The sequence below is a fragment of the Dermacentor albipictus genome, chromosome 8 (genome assembly GCF_038994185.2).
Source record: "Dermacentor albipictus isolate Rhodes 1998 colony chromosome 8, USDA_Dalb.pri_finalv2, whole genome shotgun sequence".
In the NCBI taxonomy this organism is placed as follows: Eukaryota; Metazoa; Arthropoda; class Arachnida; order Ixodida; family Ixodidae; genus Dermacentor; species Dermacentor albipictus.
Genome location: NC_091828.1, coordinates 124,835,001 through 124,850,553, shown reverse-complemented (window position 1 = coordinate 124,850,553; position 15,553 = coordinate 124,835,001). Strand labels below are relative to the sequence as shown.

General features: G+C 47.9%; 1 protein-coding gene and 1 long non-coding RNA gene across 2 annotated transcripts in view; both read right to left on the bottom strand.

The window, feature by feature from the left end:
- Nucleotides 1-593: 593 nt before the first annotated feature.
- LOC135900802 (uncharacterized) lies at nt 594-5,700 on the bottom strand. Its single transcript, XR_010563940.1, has 4 exons — nt 5,463-5,700; nt 2,750-3,061; nt 2,451-2,633; nt 594-620 (listed from the first exon to the last, which is right to left on the bottom strand). It is a non-coding gene; the product is annotated as an uncharacterized lncRNA (long non-coding RNA).
- Nucleotides 5,701-9,796: 4,096 nt separating this feature from the next.
- The window catches only part of LOC135900767 (neurofilament heavy polypeptide-like), a 6,028-nt gene continuing 271 nt past the window's right edge, over nt 9,797-15,553 (bottom strand). Inside the window, exons 1-4 of the mRNA XM_065430325.2 lie at nt 15,518-15,553; nt 12,493-12,678; nt 11,175-11,678; nt 9,797-10,669 (exon numbers count right to left, since the gene is read on the bottom strand). The exon at nt 15,518-15,553 is cut by the window's right edge and continues 271 nt beyond it. Of these exons, the coding sequence (XP_065286397.1) occupies nt 10,016-10,669; nt 11,175-11,678; nt 12,493-12,678; nt 15,518-15,553 (1,380 nt within the window). The 3' untranslated portion in view covers nt 9,797-10,015. The remainder of the gene's footprint in view (nt 10,670-11,174; nt 11,679-12,492; nt 12,679-15,517) is intronic.

Sequence of the window (15,553 nt, the reverse complement as noted above, 5' to 3'; positions counted from 1 at the left end):
CCTGTGGACATTGCCTCTCGTCGCTTGCGACCGTGACACCGACAGAGCGCCGAAGGCGTACTGCGAAGTGGCAAACGTTATGTTATGTGCGGCCCAGTGACTCGGGTCAACCACTGACGAAAAAAAATTTCACTTTGCCATTGCTAACTCTGTGTCAGCCGTCCCGATTATATCGGCCGCGACGATAATTAAACTCAGCTCAATCACGTGAAAAAAACCGTTATATTAAGCTACCCGATTATCCAGCGATGCGCTATAAGTCTCACCAACCTACGACAAATCAACGGCAAAAGACACCACAACAGCGAATTCGATGAACTGGACAACACCGATTTCTGTTCCAGACGAAAACACAGGTCTGTGGTGGCTGCTCAGGGGGACAGTCGAACGATGTGCCGAACTGGGAGCCGTTCATGGCCAGGTTGCACCGTCGTCGGCCGTCGGGCTGTGCGCAATAGTGGCTGCAGTAGCTGACGTAGAAAGTCTGCGAGGCCGTGAGGGACTCGAGTGACTTGAGCCGCAGGGGTCGCTTGTTCGGGTTCCCCTCCGAGCTGAGCACCATGGCGGCCAACGCCACATCGAGGACGAAGACGTCGGCGACAGACCCGGCGACGTCCAACCTGCGCGTACACCCGCCGCGGTATAGCTTGGGGGTCGTAACGTTTTGCTGCCGAGGTTACGGGTTCGATTCCGCAGCCGCGGCGGGGGCACTTCGCTGAGGGCCTTAGTGTTCGCTGACCATGCCTTGTGATGCGAAGCCACATTTATGTTTGGTCACATCTTATGTTTGCCCAATTGGTGTTTTCCCACAAAATCTATCGATTTGGACGTCTTGCCCTAAGACCCCTGCTCATTTATTTTCATAGGCTCGAGCCCATTATTGCACTTCAGCAGGAATGGAATTTTCTCTCAATTTCGTTTGCATTGAACTCGCAACAAGCCCATAAAACGTTTTTGAAACTGTGGCGAAATTGATAAAGACAAAATGAAAAAAGAAAAAAAAAACTCTTGCACTTGGATTTAGGCGCGCGATAAAAAACCTCAGAGGATCGAAATTATTCTGGAGTCCTCCACTACAGCGTGCCTCGTAATAGGGTTGTGAGTTTTACACGCCAAATCACATAATAAAATGAACGTTATATCCCATGACGTCATCCTAATCTAACGAAATAAAAAAATTCACACAAGGAGTTGCACTAATGCTACACTCGACTGGTTCCTGCCATGCTACAACTCGGTAATCAGCGACTCGTAGCCTTTTTGAGATCGGAATCGGAGAAAGGATGCTCCGGCCGAACGTCCAGCTGCCCCGTGACCAATCGGAGGAATAACGTGAACGGAATTCTGGTCGCATCTGGTTGCGACCCCAGCTCGACGGTGAGTACGCCTCTGAGCGCTCTGAATGGGCTACTCCAATGTGTGCCGAATACAGTATTGTGACCAGGTGAATGTGAACAGCACCCTGAGAGGACGCTTTATATAGACAATATTTTGTAGCGCTATTAGGGGGGCAGAGAGAGAATTCGGGAAATAGCGGAGTGAAGAAAAGAGCAACCGCAATAACCGCTCTGCCTGTTCTTGTTGTGTGCTTGTTTGACTGTTATCGCTCGTCTCCACTTTCTTGTCAGCGGCCTCGTCATAAAGCTCAGCGCGGGCTGCGTCGACAGTTGGCGACGGACGAATGTCGTGCCGAGGAGTCGTGCGTCCTGGGTCACGTGTCCCATCCGGCGAGTGGTAATCAAGACGTTTTCTTCAGTTTTGGTTTCAAAAACACCCATCTTTGCGACCTTTCAATTAACCATCCACTCGCCTTTCAAACGAAGGATTTTGCACGCAGACTACGCTACATCGGCGCAATCTGAAACTGGGCTTTTTAACGCGACAGCGTTACAGAGCCCGTGTCGAAGAAAATGTGGCGTCGGCGCCAGGTTTTCGCCACATTTGATTCGAGGAAGAGTTTACTTGGTTCGAAAAAGAGTTTTGAATTTCGAGCCAAATTCCGGACCACGCATACCCATCATCTTCTCTACCACCAAAGTTACTCATACCTTGTATTTCTTGCTTTAGAAAGTTGTTTTTCGCATTTTGAGAACGGCAGCCCACAAACAAATGTAATGAGAAAAAAAAAAAAACCGACAGCGCATGTCCTTTACGTTAGCTGTTCTCAGACTGAAATATTAAAAGTGCGAAACAATAACAGGAGATCGACCCACGCAAGAGGCCGCATTTCTACCAGAAAGCTCGCCTTCGTGCATAGCGTTCGAAGCCAGCGTTTCAAGGTAAACGTTACGGTTACATAAGCTGCAGTTGCCGGGAAGCATGAAAAGCAGTAAAGGGCCTTCGAACGCTATCGCGTTCCACTCTTGACGGCGAAGCTTGAGCGACCTCCAAACTTCTTCACGTACGTGGCCCAAGATTTCGTTGCAGTTTTCCCTTCGAAAGCTGCTGACCTGAAGGGGCTTTCTCCCGGCTTGCCCAGCTGCCACCACGAGGTGTTGCGGCCTGCTGCGTCCAGCGCGCGTCCACGCAGGGCCACTGAACGCAGTGCCTGCCTGGCCAAGTTGAACCCCAGGCCTGCGTACGTCATGGCGGCCGTTCCACCATGCCGGTATGACGGCACCACTCTTGATGGCCTGCGTCATGCATCACTGGCAACTGAAGGCAAATCGCCAACTAGGCGTCTCATTTAGGTTTGTACCATGCCGTACATTACCTGCTTCTAGGCCTTGGTACTGCCCAGTGTCCTCACCTTGTCTATTGTGTGGGTTTTCCCGGACGATGAGGGTGGCGGCTTTTGGCAGACAGCTGCCTTCTTTCTTGCGCCGTAACTTTGAGACTGACCCATCGAGCTCTCTTCGAGCGTGGACGTGTGCCTCCGGGTCGACTCCGTTGAGCAGCGGTCGGAGGGGCCTTTGAGACTTCTGGCAGAAGGACTGTCCGGGGTACCAACCCCGTCGTCGCGTTCCCAACCCTCTTTCTTCAGCCCTGGGTCCATTCTTGTTTTAGGCTCGCAGTCTGGTGCATCTAAGATTTCCAGAAGCCGTCGCGTTCTTCCAGTTCCCTGCGAATAGGTTGGGATTGCTGAGTAGACTATAAAAAGGATCGTTTTGGCGCAAACAAAGAAGGGCATAAGGGAACAAGGGAAGTGCCATTTGCGTGGTAGAGATTACTCGTCAAGCGCTCACTGGGAGCAGTGTTGTTAGGTCTAGTTTACTTTTATAAGGAAAAATATGACCATCAAGCACACAGCTGGAATTTTAGCAAATTTTGAGTACCTCTTCGAAGTGGGGCAACGCCTAAGTAGCCTAAGTCCCCACCGTAATACCACCAATGCATTTGCGTACACCATAGACCTTTTCGAGACTAATTAAAGAAATCAGCTATCTACTACCACAATGTGTCACTATGCTGCGCATACATAGAAGGAAAATGCAGGATCCGGGCTCTAACGTAGCTGTAAAAATTGATAAAAGGCCAGAATCTAAAACAGTATCCTACTATACGCTGCCCATCAATGACAATACAGTCTTGAAATATGCAATTGCTGTATCACTCAGACGCTTCTTTCCTATGTTTAAAGAAAAGTCACATATAAGGCCCCTCCTTATAACTCCGAAAGATACCAAACAGCTCTAGATGACATTACTTGGGCACATGTTCTTTTCCCGCAGGCGTCATCACCACATCTGAGCCGCCTGCTTACAAAACGTTCCATTTCGTTGTCCGGCTACGTGGTGACCTGTAATTATGAAATGCACCACCTGTTTTGTGCCACAGACCAAACTGGAATAAAAAGAAAGAAGAGTGAGCCATTCACAGAGGCATTTTTATCAGACTTACGAGAAAAGTTGGTGGATTCCAAAGTAGTAATTTTGATGCAGCTATAGCAGAGCGGCAGAAATGATTAGCAGCACCCGCTGTTTGATAAAGTTGGCGCTGCAATGAAATTACAGTTCATACAACTCTTCCGGCACGTTGCGCGAAATCAAAGCCTTCACTCGCTGGTCAGTACTTGTGTCGTTTTCTCGCTCATCCAGTACCTTTTGCGCTGTTCTCAGTATGTAAACTAACCAACTAGCCCAAGCCAACACCCCCTTGAATTTTATCACCTGGTTTCTTACTTTTGTACGAAATATTGTGCCCTACATAACAGTACGTTGACAATATACGGGGTTTTCATCCAAGAGGTGCCAGAACTAGCAGCAAAATCTCTGCATTACACTCTCAAACTTGCAGCTCCATCGGTATGATGACACCATCAAGCATATTCGGCCAACGCATCAACTCACTTTGTTACATTCGTCGCAGCAGACACTTGCAGCTTAGACACCAACACGAAGACACCAAGCAACGTGGACTGTAGCGTACAGGAGGTTGAACTAACGCATTAATATGTCGTCGCAGATGTCTCAGAAATGAAAAAAAACATTGTCGCTCAGCCATCGCTATAGCTCCCGTGGGCCCGTATTCACGACATGTTCTTGGGCTAAAATTGTTCGCAAAAGCCAACCCAAGGCGATCATGATGCTGGACATACTATACGAGGCCGCCGCTGATGGCAAAGAACACTTACGAACAAAAATCTGTGTGAGCTCGGGTCCTGGTTCCTTGTCGTGATTCACGGAGAAAGTTAATGTCACAATAAGCTAGGGTTCCGGTTAGAAGAGGCGCGTTGGCAGCTTATAGCCTGTTGCTATAGCATGCCGGAGATGGCAGAAATTGGGGGAGTCTCTATCAGCATGCCACACCTCGTGATGCGCGAGGGGATGGATAAAAGGAACATTAAAGAGAAATACTGAATCAGCTAATGCCAATAAATTATTCTTACAAAGCTCTTATTCCGTTATTTTGGGGGAAAGCAGTTTATAATTGGAAGAAAATACAAAAGCCAAACGACGAAACACCAGCAGTGCTAGCGATAAATCATTACCGCGCTCAGAAGATAGTTTCGTGATAAAACTTTAGCGATAAACCATTAACTAGGTTCGAGAAGATGTCGTCAAAATCGATGACGTCACAGCTAGCTAGAGCGAAACTCCGAGAGGGAAAAGGCGACCCGAGAAGGCGTGGCCACCACCCGTCTGTCATTATTGCGTCTTTTCTGGCCTCACAATGTGTTCTGTCAAGGCAAAAGTTACTTTGTATTGGAGAAATTTAATTTACTAATACAGCCATACTACTTAGCGTTCTTTTAAGGGAAATTATGCGTGCGGAAATAAGACTAGATTACTATGAGGCCCATGAAAGAATGATACCAAATCCAGGTGCGTTTTGGTTTGCCACATCGAAAAGTTGGTGCGTCAGGAAAGCTGCTACCACTACAACGTTCCCTACTGCGCCTCGCGGCACGCCACTGAAAAGATCCGCGCAATCGCCACGCGTTTATGTGTACCTACTCCGCTGTGACACTATTTCTGGTTCTGCAACTAAGGCATCGCGCGCACAGTCCCCATTGCACTAACCTTCGGCAAGGTCTTCGAGCGGACCCGGCAGCTGACCAGTCAATCGGTAGAGTCTGCGGGCACAACTGGGCAGCCCGAGCTGCGACGGCACTTCGAAGGGCTTGTAGCAGCACTTTGTCGTCCGGATGTCTTCCTGTTCTGGCCTTGTACTCTAGTTCTTACGTGTCAAGGTAGACGCCAAGCTGTCACTTATTTAGTTCGAAGGAGAAAAAAGAAGCTGTGATCTCGCGGCTCGCGGTGCGCGTGATCTTTTTTTTCACGTCCTCATGATGATGATGATGATGATGATGATGATCTCGAATCATGGCGCATACACGCAGTAAAAGGAAATCAACCAGGAATCGAGTGGCACAGGCAAAGTGTCGTAGTGATATCTCGTTTCGAACAATATGCTCTTTACCAGCGAGAATAAACATCTATTTTACCTAATTGAGAAGCACGAAAGAAATGTAGATTTTATTGTATTTTTACTTCATCTTGTCCTATTCATAACTTATTGAGACATCCATTGACGAAAGTGTCACTATAATTATTAGGCATCCATTAAAGCGATGGGGTCCATCATAATAGTGCATACACTATTATGACGGGCCTCCTCACCGTAAATAGTTGCTAAAGGGAGGGGACCCTTTTTATTGCATCGCATGACATTTGCACAGAGTTGCCCTAATCAGTGCTTGGCCTCTCTCACTGGGGCGCACAGTAACAACCTAACAACGCGTCATTGCTCATTGGTCTGCGGCTGCTAAAGCAGCATCCACCTACGAGCCCCGCACCCTAACCCTGGTCTACGCAGCAGGTAGCTTCGCTCCATTTAGCAGGACCCCTCCGTGTCAGACGTGTTGGCCAAGCTTAGGGAAAATGATCAAGTGCGCCAAAAGTCAAACGAGAAAAAATAAGAACGCAGAAAAAGGAACAGAAAGAAATTATCAGAACGCAATTCGAGCCCTGGACCCCATGATCATGAGCCCGACGCTCTTCAGAAGTGCCACGAAACCAGATGGAAAGGCCCGCTATCGCACATGTTCTGTATAGGCTGTTGTTACCCGGTCACTATAGTTTTATGACTATTGTGAAGCGTCCTCTCAGTAAAGTCATTTTCTAATTATTATGGTGGTGATGGTGGTGACCTAATGCGGCGCGTACCCACAATTATAGGCGATGGGCCAAGAAGCGCTGTTAATAATAATTGACGGTTATAATTTCATTTTGAAGAAATGTGTGCGCATACTTTTCTTTTGTCGTCGTGACATTGGGCATGTTTCTTTCTTAGCTTTGTTAATTGTTGGTTTGCGACATAGTAAACGAAGCTAAAGTGCACATGGCATGACATGACAAGAACATTATTTGAGTCCTGAGGGACTGAGATCTTGGGGAGCCAGAACCGAAGGCTCCCGAAGATCAAGTCGGTGGCTGCGCCCACGATGGGGCCGGGAGATCAAGTCCCGCCGCAATGTCGTGGGCCCTCTGGACAGCCTGGAGTTGAAAGTGGAGATTGCTGCTCTTGAGAGATTCCTGCCATCGTTATTTCGTGATGGGTGGAGAGGCGTTAAGCGCTGGGCGCAGCCAGAGCATGTGGTCAAAAGAGCATGAGTCATGAGCACATTTGGGGCACGACTGTGAGTCTTCAGGATCTATCTTGTTAAGAGATCGAGCAGTGGGATACGAACGGGTTTGCAGGAGTCTGAGTGTGGTAGCCTGAGGTTTGTTCAATTTGGGGTGAGGGGGTGGAAATGTCCTCCTGCCTAGTCGATAATGGGAAACAATTTCATGCAAAGTGCATAATGGATCTTTATGGATGTTGACCTCGTTCCAAACCTGGCTACCCGCGACAGCGCGGTGCGTGAAATCGCGCGCTCTCCGGTGGGGCTGCTCGTTAGGATTACATCCAAGCGGGTTAATTGAGCTATCTAGATGGACTGGGAACCACGAGATTTGGTAGCCTCCTTCGCTGCTCTCCCTAGTCCTTTGAAGTTCTTTAATCACAATACTGTTCGCCTGTTCAGATATGATAGCGGACGAGAACGATCTAAGCGCCGTGCGCGAGTCCGAGAAGGCGATAGCGGGAACTTTTGAGCTGTGAAAAGCCAGAGCGATCGCCGCTCCCTCCGCCACATGGACAAATTTCGTACAAACAGAGGCTGCATTGACCAGGTTGCCCCCCGCGTCTACCACCGAGACAGCGAACTTATCCCCACTGTCATATCTGGCAGCGTCGACAAAGAGGGCATCTAGTTTCTGCTGACTGATATTTTTAAGGATATACATGGCTCTCGCGAATCTTTTGCCCTTGTTATGCACTGGGTGGATGTTTGCCGGGGCGAGGTCAACCATGATGCGACTTCTGGTTTCCCAGGTCAAGCTGACTTTGGTCGCCAGATCATGACTGGGTTGGATACCCGCTTCTTCTAAAATCTTGATCCCTGGCTTAGCGGAAGAAAGTCTCATTATTTGAGCCGCTGTGTGAGTTTCTATTAGCTCCTCGATGGTGCTGTGGAGTGCTAGCTCCAGCAGCTCCTCGGTGCCCGTGGACTGCGGAAGGCCGAGCACGCACTTGAGGCCGGTTCTGATTAGGGAGTCGAGTTTGACCTTCTACGCTTTACCCCAATAAAGGTATGGTGCGATGTAGATAACATGACTCAGGAAGGACGTCTGATAAGCTCTGAGCAAATTGTTCTCTTTGAGAACTACTTACTCCATATTACATATACATACCAAATATATTGTCTTAAAGCCTGACTCTGTCCAGACTGTCGACATAAACAGTTGCTTTTAAGACGAATGCACAGACTGTTTTAAAGAAAAAGAGCATGGTGTATCGAGACGTTTCTGTACTCGACGATTAGACTGTGCTCTTTTTTTACATACATACATACATACATACATACATACATACATACATACATACATACATACATACATACATACATACATACATACATACATACATACATACATACATACATACATACATACATACATACATACATACACACACACACACACACATACATACATACATACATACATACGTACATACATACATACATACATACATACGTACATACATACATACGTACATACATACATACGTACATACATACATACATACATACGTACATACGTACACACATACATACATACATACATACATACATACATACATACACACATACATACATACATACATACATACATACATACATACATACATACATACATACATACATACATACATACACACATACATACATACATACATACATACATACATACATACATACATACATACATACATACATACATACATACATACATACATACATACATACATACATACATACATGAGCAGATTAGTTATACTGCTGTAGTGGGTGCTATTCAGCCACGGTCAGCAAAGTTGGGGAGGTATCGCCAAAGAATAATCGCTTTAAAGCACAGCCAAACACATTGTGTACGCTGCCTCGAGGCTTTCGCAAGGTTTATCCGATTAACATAGGAAGCGTAGTGATGGCAAACGTGATGATGGCCCCTGTGACAGACGCCAAGGAAGGAGGATGAACTAAAAGCGATCTAGAGTCGAATCAACTTTTACTGACAACTCGTTAAAGTGCGTGACTTCATAGGGATTCTGCTCTGTCATCACGTTTGCGAAGCTAAGCACCCATATGTTGGCCTTCAGCGCTTCCGCTGTTAACCTAGTTTGGGAGAAGGAGAGCCAGCACCTTTTTAATCTATGCCCTGTTGGCGCCAATTTCGTCTCGCTGGCATCAGACATACTACGTCGGTGATAGCGAAGGCCCTTCGTTCTTCCATAGTCATGAATAATCCAAGACACTCAAGTCAGCGCTTCTTGAGCGTCTCAGGTGCGAATGGGCTGTAGAAAGCGGGAGACAATCTAAAGTAACACAATAAAAATATACAGTGCAATGAATGTTGTGTGCATTTTTGTTGTCTTCCTCGTGAAGTACTTTCTATACAACAACATATAACCGGCACAAGTTTAAGTCAGTCTTTACGTAAAACGGTGACCTGAAAATTACTGCTGGCCCCGCGACAATAGCTAAAGGTGAGAAAAGGGCAAGATGAAATTGTGGACACCGTACATGGTAGATATTAGGATGTCACAAGTAACCTGTAGTGATAAGGCAACTTATATACATAGAAAGTCCCCTGGTCAAACGTTGTTGAAGGCACAACCCAAATATCTTTCCACACTGCGAATGAAAACTAAATTTTGCAACGAGTACAACGTAGTTTCACAGCTGGCTCACTTCTCGTTTCATTAAACGAGCACTCGCACAGCGAAAGAAACTGAATACGGGAACGTGTCATCAATGTGGCAGTGGCTTGTATTTTCGGGAGCAAGAGGAGATAAAAAGATTCTCCCTGTACACACTCCCACTGGACGAGCCCGCCCCCATTCCTTCTGTGAGGCGGAGCACCCATGAACGAGTCCTTCAGTTTACCATCACTTGTTGGGGCGATTCTTTTGCGCTTCACTTCAAAGGCAGACAAGGGCGGGGAGGGAAGAGGGCCAACGGGGATGTTTCTTAACCTGTCTCTTTCTTGTGGTGGCGCTTGTGGCCTTTTCTCCGAGTCTTTGACTTGCCTTTCTTTTCACGCTTAGCCTCCGGAATCGGGTCCCGTTTAGGCTTCTCTTCTGCCGAAGGAACCTGCGGTCTATCATCGACCCCGGCTCTTAGCTGTTCCGCTGTTGCCACTGTTGACTTTGGAATGTTCTTTGCGAGTACGGCTGCGTCCTGGGTAGCACAAGGACCTTCGTGGACGCTCGGCTTTGTCCCAGGCATGTCAGGAGGTCGCTTTATCGCGGCTGACTCACCAAGAACCCTTACGCTGGAGACTGACAACGAGGCCTGCTTTCCGGATTTGGGCGACTTCTGTGCGCTGATCGGATTCTCTTGTACGTTTCTGACCGGAGCGCTTGCAGGGGAAGCCAGCTTTGCTGCAGACTCCGCAGACTTGGTCGACTTTCTTGAGGACAAGGAGCCCTCTTGCCCGACGCTTTTTCTCGTAGGTTCGTGGCTTTGAGGGAGCACACCTTGCGATTTGCCAGTCGCACCTTGCTCGCCGTGTTTGACGATGGCTCCTGCTGTCGGCCCCCCTAGAAACGTCGTGTCATCCTGAACGGGAAGCATAGCCATAGTGGGCTTGTAAGGCACTGAGTTTGGGTGAGGAGCAGCTTGCTGCAAAAATGACAAACAAAAATACATCATGTTATATATACGACGCTTGTGAAAATAAACGAGTGGGTCCTTTCGCCCGCTATTAGGCTAATATTGACAGTCTAGGTTATGCAAGATTTCTGTGCTCTGACTTCACGTAAAGAAGTAAACGTCCGCAAGGCGACGCATTGATTGCAATAGCAAATTAGTGCATGGCTATACAAAGTAGGCATAGTAGTCTTATCGGCCGTATAAAATTGGAAATATTCGCTTACTAACTGGATTAACAACATATGGTTTAAGCGCACACGAGCAAACATGAACACATCCCACTCGATGAGCGCACCATAATGAGTCCAGATCGTCGCCTTCCCTGGCGTGCTTCCACTCGCACAGTATACGACGCGCGGCGGCGGTGTCATCGGCTTTGGAACTTATACGGAACACCACGTCGACCGCGACGACAAAAATGCGACTGGATTGTCCGTATCATTGCTATCACAATACAAAGAAATTATACGCTCACCCTCTCTTCTACATGCTTCGGTCTGCGACGTCTAGCCCGAGGATTGTGCCGTCTGTCCATAGCATTCTTTCCAGCGGAATCCTGTCTGGCCGCCACACGTTGTTCCGGACCACCTACGGTGCCCATCCCTCCTCGCTGCTGCTTTGCTTTTGGCTGCGGTTCGTCAGCTTCCAGTGGTGCTGCCTCCCTGACTGCGGGCTTTTCTGCAGGCTTTTCGAAGCCTCGAGTGGCGGACCGCTCAGACGGAAGCTTATCCATTCCTTGTTTCGGCTTTTCGTTACGCCCCGGTTCCGGGCACAGATCGCCTTTGCTTGGTCTGTGCACATCATCGGTAGGGGGCGCCGGCGAGAGGAGTTTGCCAGGTAAGGCCTTTGGGGCTGTCGTAGAGGAGGTAGTGTCTTGAGCGGCGTGACGATGGTCAACGGATTTATGCAGCGCGCCTCTATCTTCGGTACCAATGTGTTTTTTGCGAACATCGTCGCGGACTTCTTCGGCTGGATGGGCCTGCGCGTTGTTGTCGAAGGAAAATGGTCGCAAGCGGGCTTAACTGGTTCAAGTTGGAACCACGTAGGGAACATTCAAGTTCTTATGACAAACTTTGCGTCTGCCGTAAGTTAACGTTCCCAGAAAAATAGAAAGTACGCGCCTCGCTCCGAAGTACAAACCTGGAAGCACCAACTTCTAGTGGCAGTCGTTCTACTAAATAAGTTACCAATCAACTGACAATCCGAGTTAAGGGCAGAGGCCCCTATGAAATTATTTCTCCAGAAACCGGTCAAATTAAGGTAGATTTACGAAAAAGAGACATTTTGTTTTCAACTGCGAACCTTCCTTGTGGCGCTATTGTGCGGAATTTGTTTGGTTAACTTCGTGCTGCATTCACAGGAAGGTAAACCTTTCGTTTCACATGCGAATATGACTCCACGTTACAGGTTTCTGCTGATAAATTCATTCGACGACTATATTTGGTGGTATGAAGCTTTGCACATTCACCTAAACGAATGTGCACATGTATTTTAGTTAGTTCATTGTTCGAAGTATCTACATTAGTATTATCATTACGGTGCTGTTCAAGAACACCTGCAATTGTTGTAGCATGTCACATTTGTGACTGTGGGTAATGTTCGCTGTTATAATACTCGTTTGTGTATTTCGTATTGTTCTGGTTCATTTCAAAAAGTAATGTCTCATTGCTCTGCTGCACTTGTATAGATGGGAGTGAGCTAGCCAAGCTATGTGTACCATTCTTTTTTACATCATGCTTCTAACATTTACCAACAAGAGAAAAATGCGTTGAGTTCAATTGCATTGCAATAACCTCCTTGGATATGTTGCTCGCTTCGGGGCGAAATTTCTCCGGCAACTCGGGAGGCGGGGCAACGGAAGCTCCGGAAATCTGTGAGCTTTCCTTGAAAGACAGGGCGCTGGGCGGGATGGCCAGATGCATGGCGGACGCACTGGCTTCCTGGGGATCCTCGGCCTCCGAAGGCAGAGGCATTGCTACCTGTTAGGCATGGATGAATCAATATTTAAAAACACACATAGAGAGAAATTAACGAAACAAAAGAAGGATTAGACATGCCTGCCGACTCACCCAGCATAGTATGCTAGCTTCCTTTTGATACTTTTGTTAGGACTAGGGGCGGTTGAGCGCAGGAAAATATGAGAACAAAAGAGAACGCAATAGACGCTCGGACACTTCTTTTGTATTCGTGTTTCCGTGCGCTCAACCATCTTTGGAGAAGATGCCCGAATAAGCCAACATCGCCCCCTCGTGGGCAAAATTTTCGCTACAAAACTAATTCGAGCATCGAAATTCCAATGTGTGCCCACCTCTTGCCCTGACAGCGCATCAGCATTCCTGAATATTTGACAAGTCTGCTCCTTGCAAAGCGTATGGCCATGGACAGAGCTTGGCTAGACAGACGCGCAAACGTTGACACAGGGACGCGCCTCTTGTTATTGTTCAAAACACCGTGCGATTTTCGTGGTATTCCTACCGGACGGTGTCAGCGCATTTTGGTGGCACACCCAAACTGCCGTAACACTTACTGGCCAACGCTGGTTCCTCATAGCGCGAACTTGTGCACGCCAAATCAAAGGTATGACTCGCTGGTGGGGATACCTGTACACAAGTGGGGTCGGAAGCTATCGAATGGTATGACGACGATATGATGCTGTCCGCTGCTTCTAGGGTTGCCATCACAAGTTCTACGTTACCTTCAGGTAAATGCGTAATTTTGACAAAGCACGCTACAATAGTTAGTATACTACACTCGGACAGGCAGGACCCATTTCGCTAAATGTGGCCACAGTACTGAATTACCGAGGAGAAGGAAAAGAGAGGGACTTTACTTTTTTTAAAAATCTCGACCATATAATGCCAGCAGGAAATGAAGTAAAAAAAAAGCATAGGGGCAATTAGCTGTGGGGCTGAAAGTGAAATGTAGAAAGCTCTGAAGAAAAAGGGGGATGAAAGTGGACGAAAACGTAACTTGTCGCTGGCGGGGACGGAACCGGCAACCTTCTCATTACGTCTGCGAGGCACTAGCGATTGTGCTGTACCGGTGGTGATAAATCCGTCCATTAATGTGTACGTTTATGTGTACTAGATTTAGCCCGGAATGTGTTAGTACCGTTCAGAACCACGGCCGGCGGATGTGAATGAGCCTGTTTTGCCCGATGGCGCCATGTAACACGTGAACTTAGGAGAGCGTAATGCGAAGGTTGTGGGTTCAATCGGTCCCCACCGGCGACATGTTATCGTTTCGTTCCGCTTTATTTTCCAATTTTCTTCATTATTTTCTACATTTCAATTTCGAGCACGGCTAATTACCTTTGTTCTCTTCTTGGCTTCTTCACAACGCTTGAGGCTCACGAACCCTCAATGTCCCCAGTTGATTTGGGGCGACGACAGAAGTGCGATAACGCGTATCAAATCCAATTTGACAGAATCTAATTGGCACTATTCGTATACAATATTCAGTGCTTAGTAGTGTGTATTTCTTTTTTTTGTTCCTCTTTCTAATCTTTTTATTCTGCAGAACCCAGCAGCTCGATGCTATGGGCCCCCCTCCACCATGAGACGACAACAACCGTCTGCCCAACAAAAGTTTATCCATCACTCCTATTATGCAGCGTGTGTTGTCTTGATACATCACTGGGCCTTCTGTCTTCTAGTTGTATCTCTCTAGCATCTAGGTTATCTATTTCGCAAAAAGAATTTGTGCTTTCTTTGTTATAGCGCTGAAATTTGAGATTATCTGTGCGTTCTCAATGAACGGTCAAATCAAGGAAGGACGATCGGATACGTACGCTGGCTATGGGCCCAATGAATTTTCTAGTGCGGGAACCTTACAGTAATGGTTGCTCTATAAATGTTTTACAAAGTGCAATTACCGCTCGGAAAATTATTTCGCGGCTGCGAACCCCTCATACAGTTCTATAAAAAAGAACAGTATTTTCTTTTCCAGTCCATCAATGTGGGCTTCGACGGAATTGAAATAAAACTTCGCGCAATACTTAAGTATGCACATGCCCGAGTTCTCACCCAGACCTAGACAGGAGGCAAGCACGGGACTAGCGCCGCCTGCAAACAAACACTTTTCCACATTTATACAGGCTACACAAAATGTACCCAGACAAATACAGCAACACATGCCCGTGGTGCGAAGGAACACCGACATTGGAACACATATCATTCCAGTGCGCGTTACGTCCGGCGGCTGCCACTTCGCCGCTGCTAGACAACACTCTACATAACTGGTCGTGGGAGGCGCGACTCGCGGAAGTGGAATTGGGAAGCCAACTGGCGACCCTTGACCAGGCCCGGCGAGCCGCTGTAACCAGTGGGGCCCTGGAGGAGGGGCTCCACCCACCATAACCAAACAACCTCTATTACAATAAACGTTTACTCTCTCTCCCCCCCTTTCTGCCGGGACTGCGGCGCGACGGAAACGTTGGAACATTTGCTGTGTGAGTGTCCGACTTTCTCGAACGCGCGCGCGACCCTCGCAAAAGTCTACCATACGCACAAACATCCCTGTGCAACGGTGGACAATCTGCTGCACCCCACAGGCTGCATCTCGAGCCAGAAGCTCCTCTTCCGAGCGATTCTGGTGTTCGCCGAGGACATCGCCCTGGCCGATCGCCTCTGAGCCCCCTCCCCACGCCTACGGTGTTTCGACCGCTGCTGCTGCTTCCCTGTCTCTTTAACCACTCTTTTCTACCCCATCCCCACTGTGCAGCGCGGTTGAGGTGTCCTCATCTGAGAGACAGTTACTGCGCTGCACTTCACCCCATGTTTCTTCCTTCCCATACAAGAATCTCTCTCTCTCCCTCACCGGGGGCTCGCCGTGTTGCAGCTCCTCCTGCTCCAG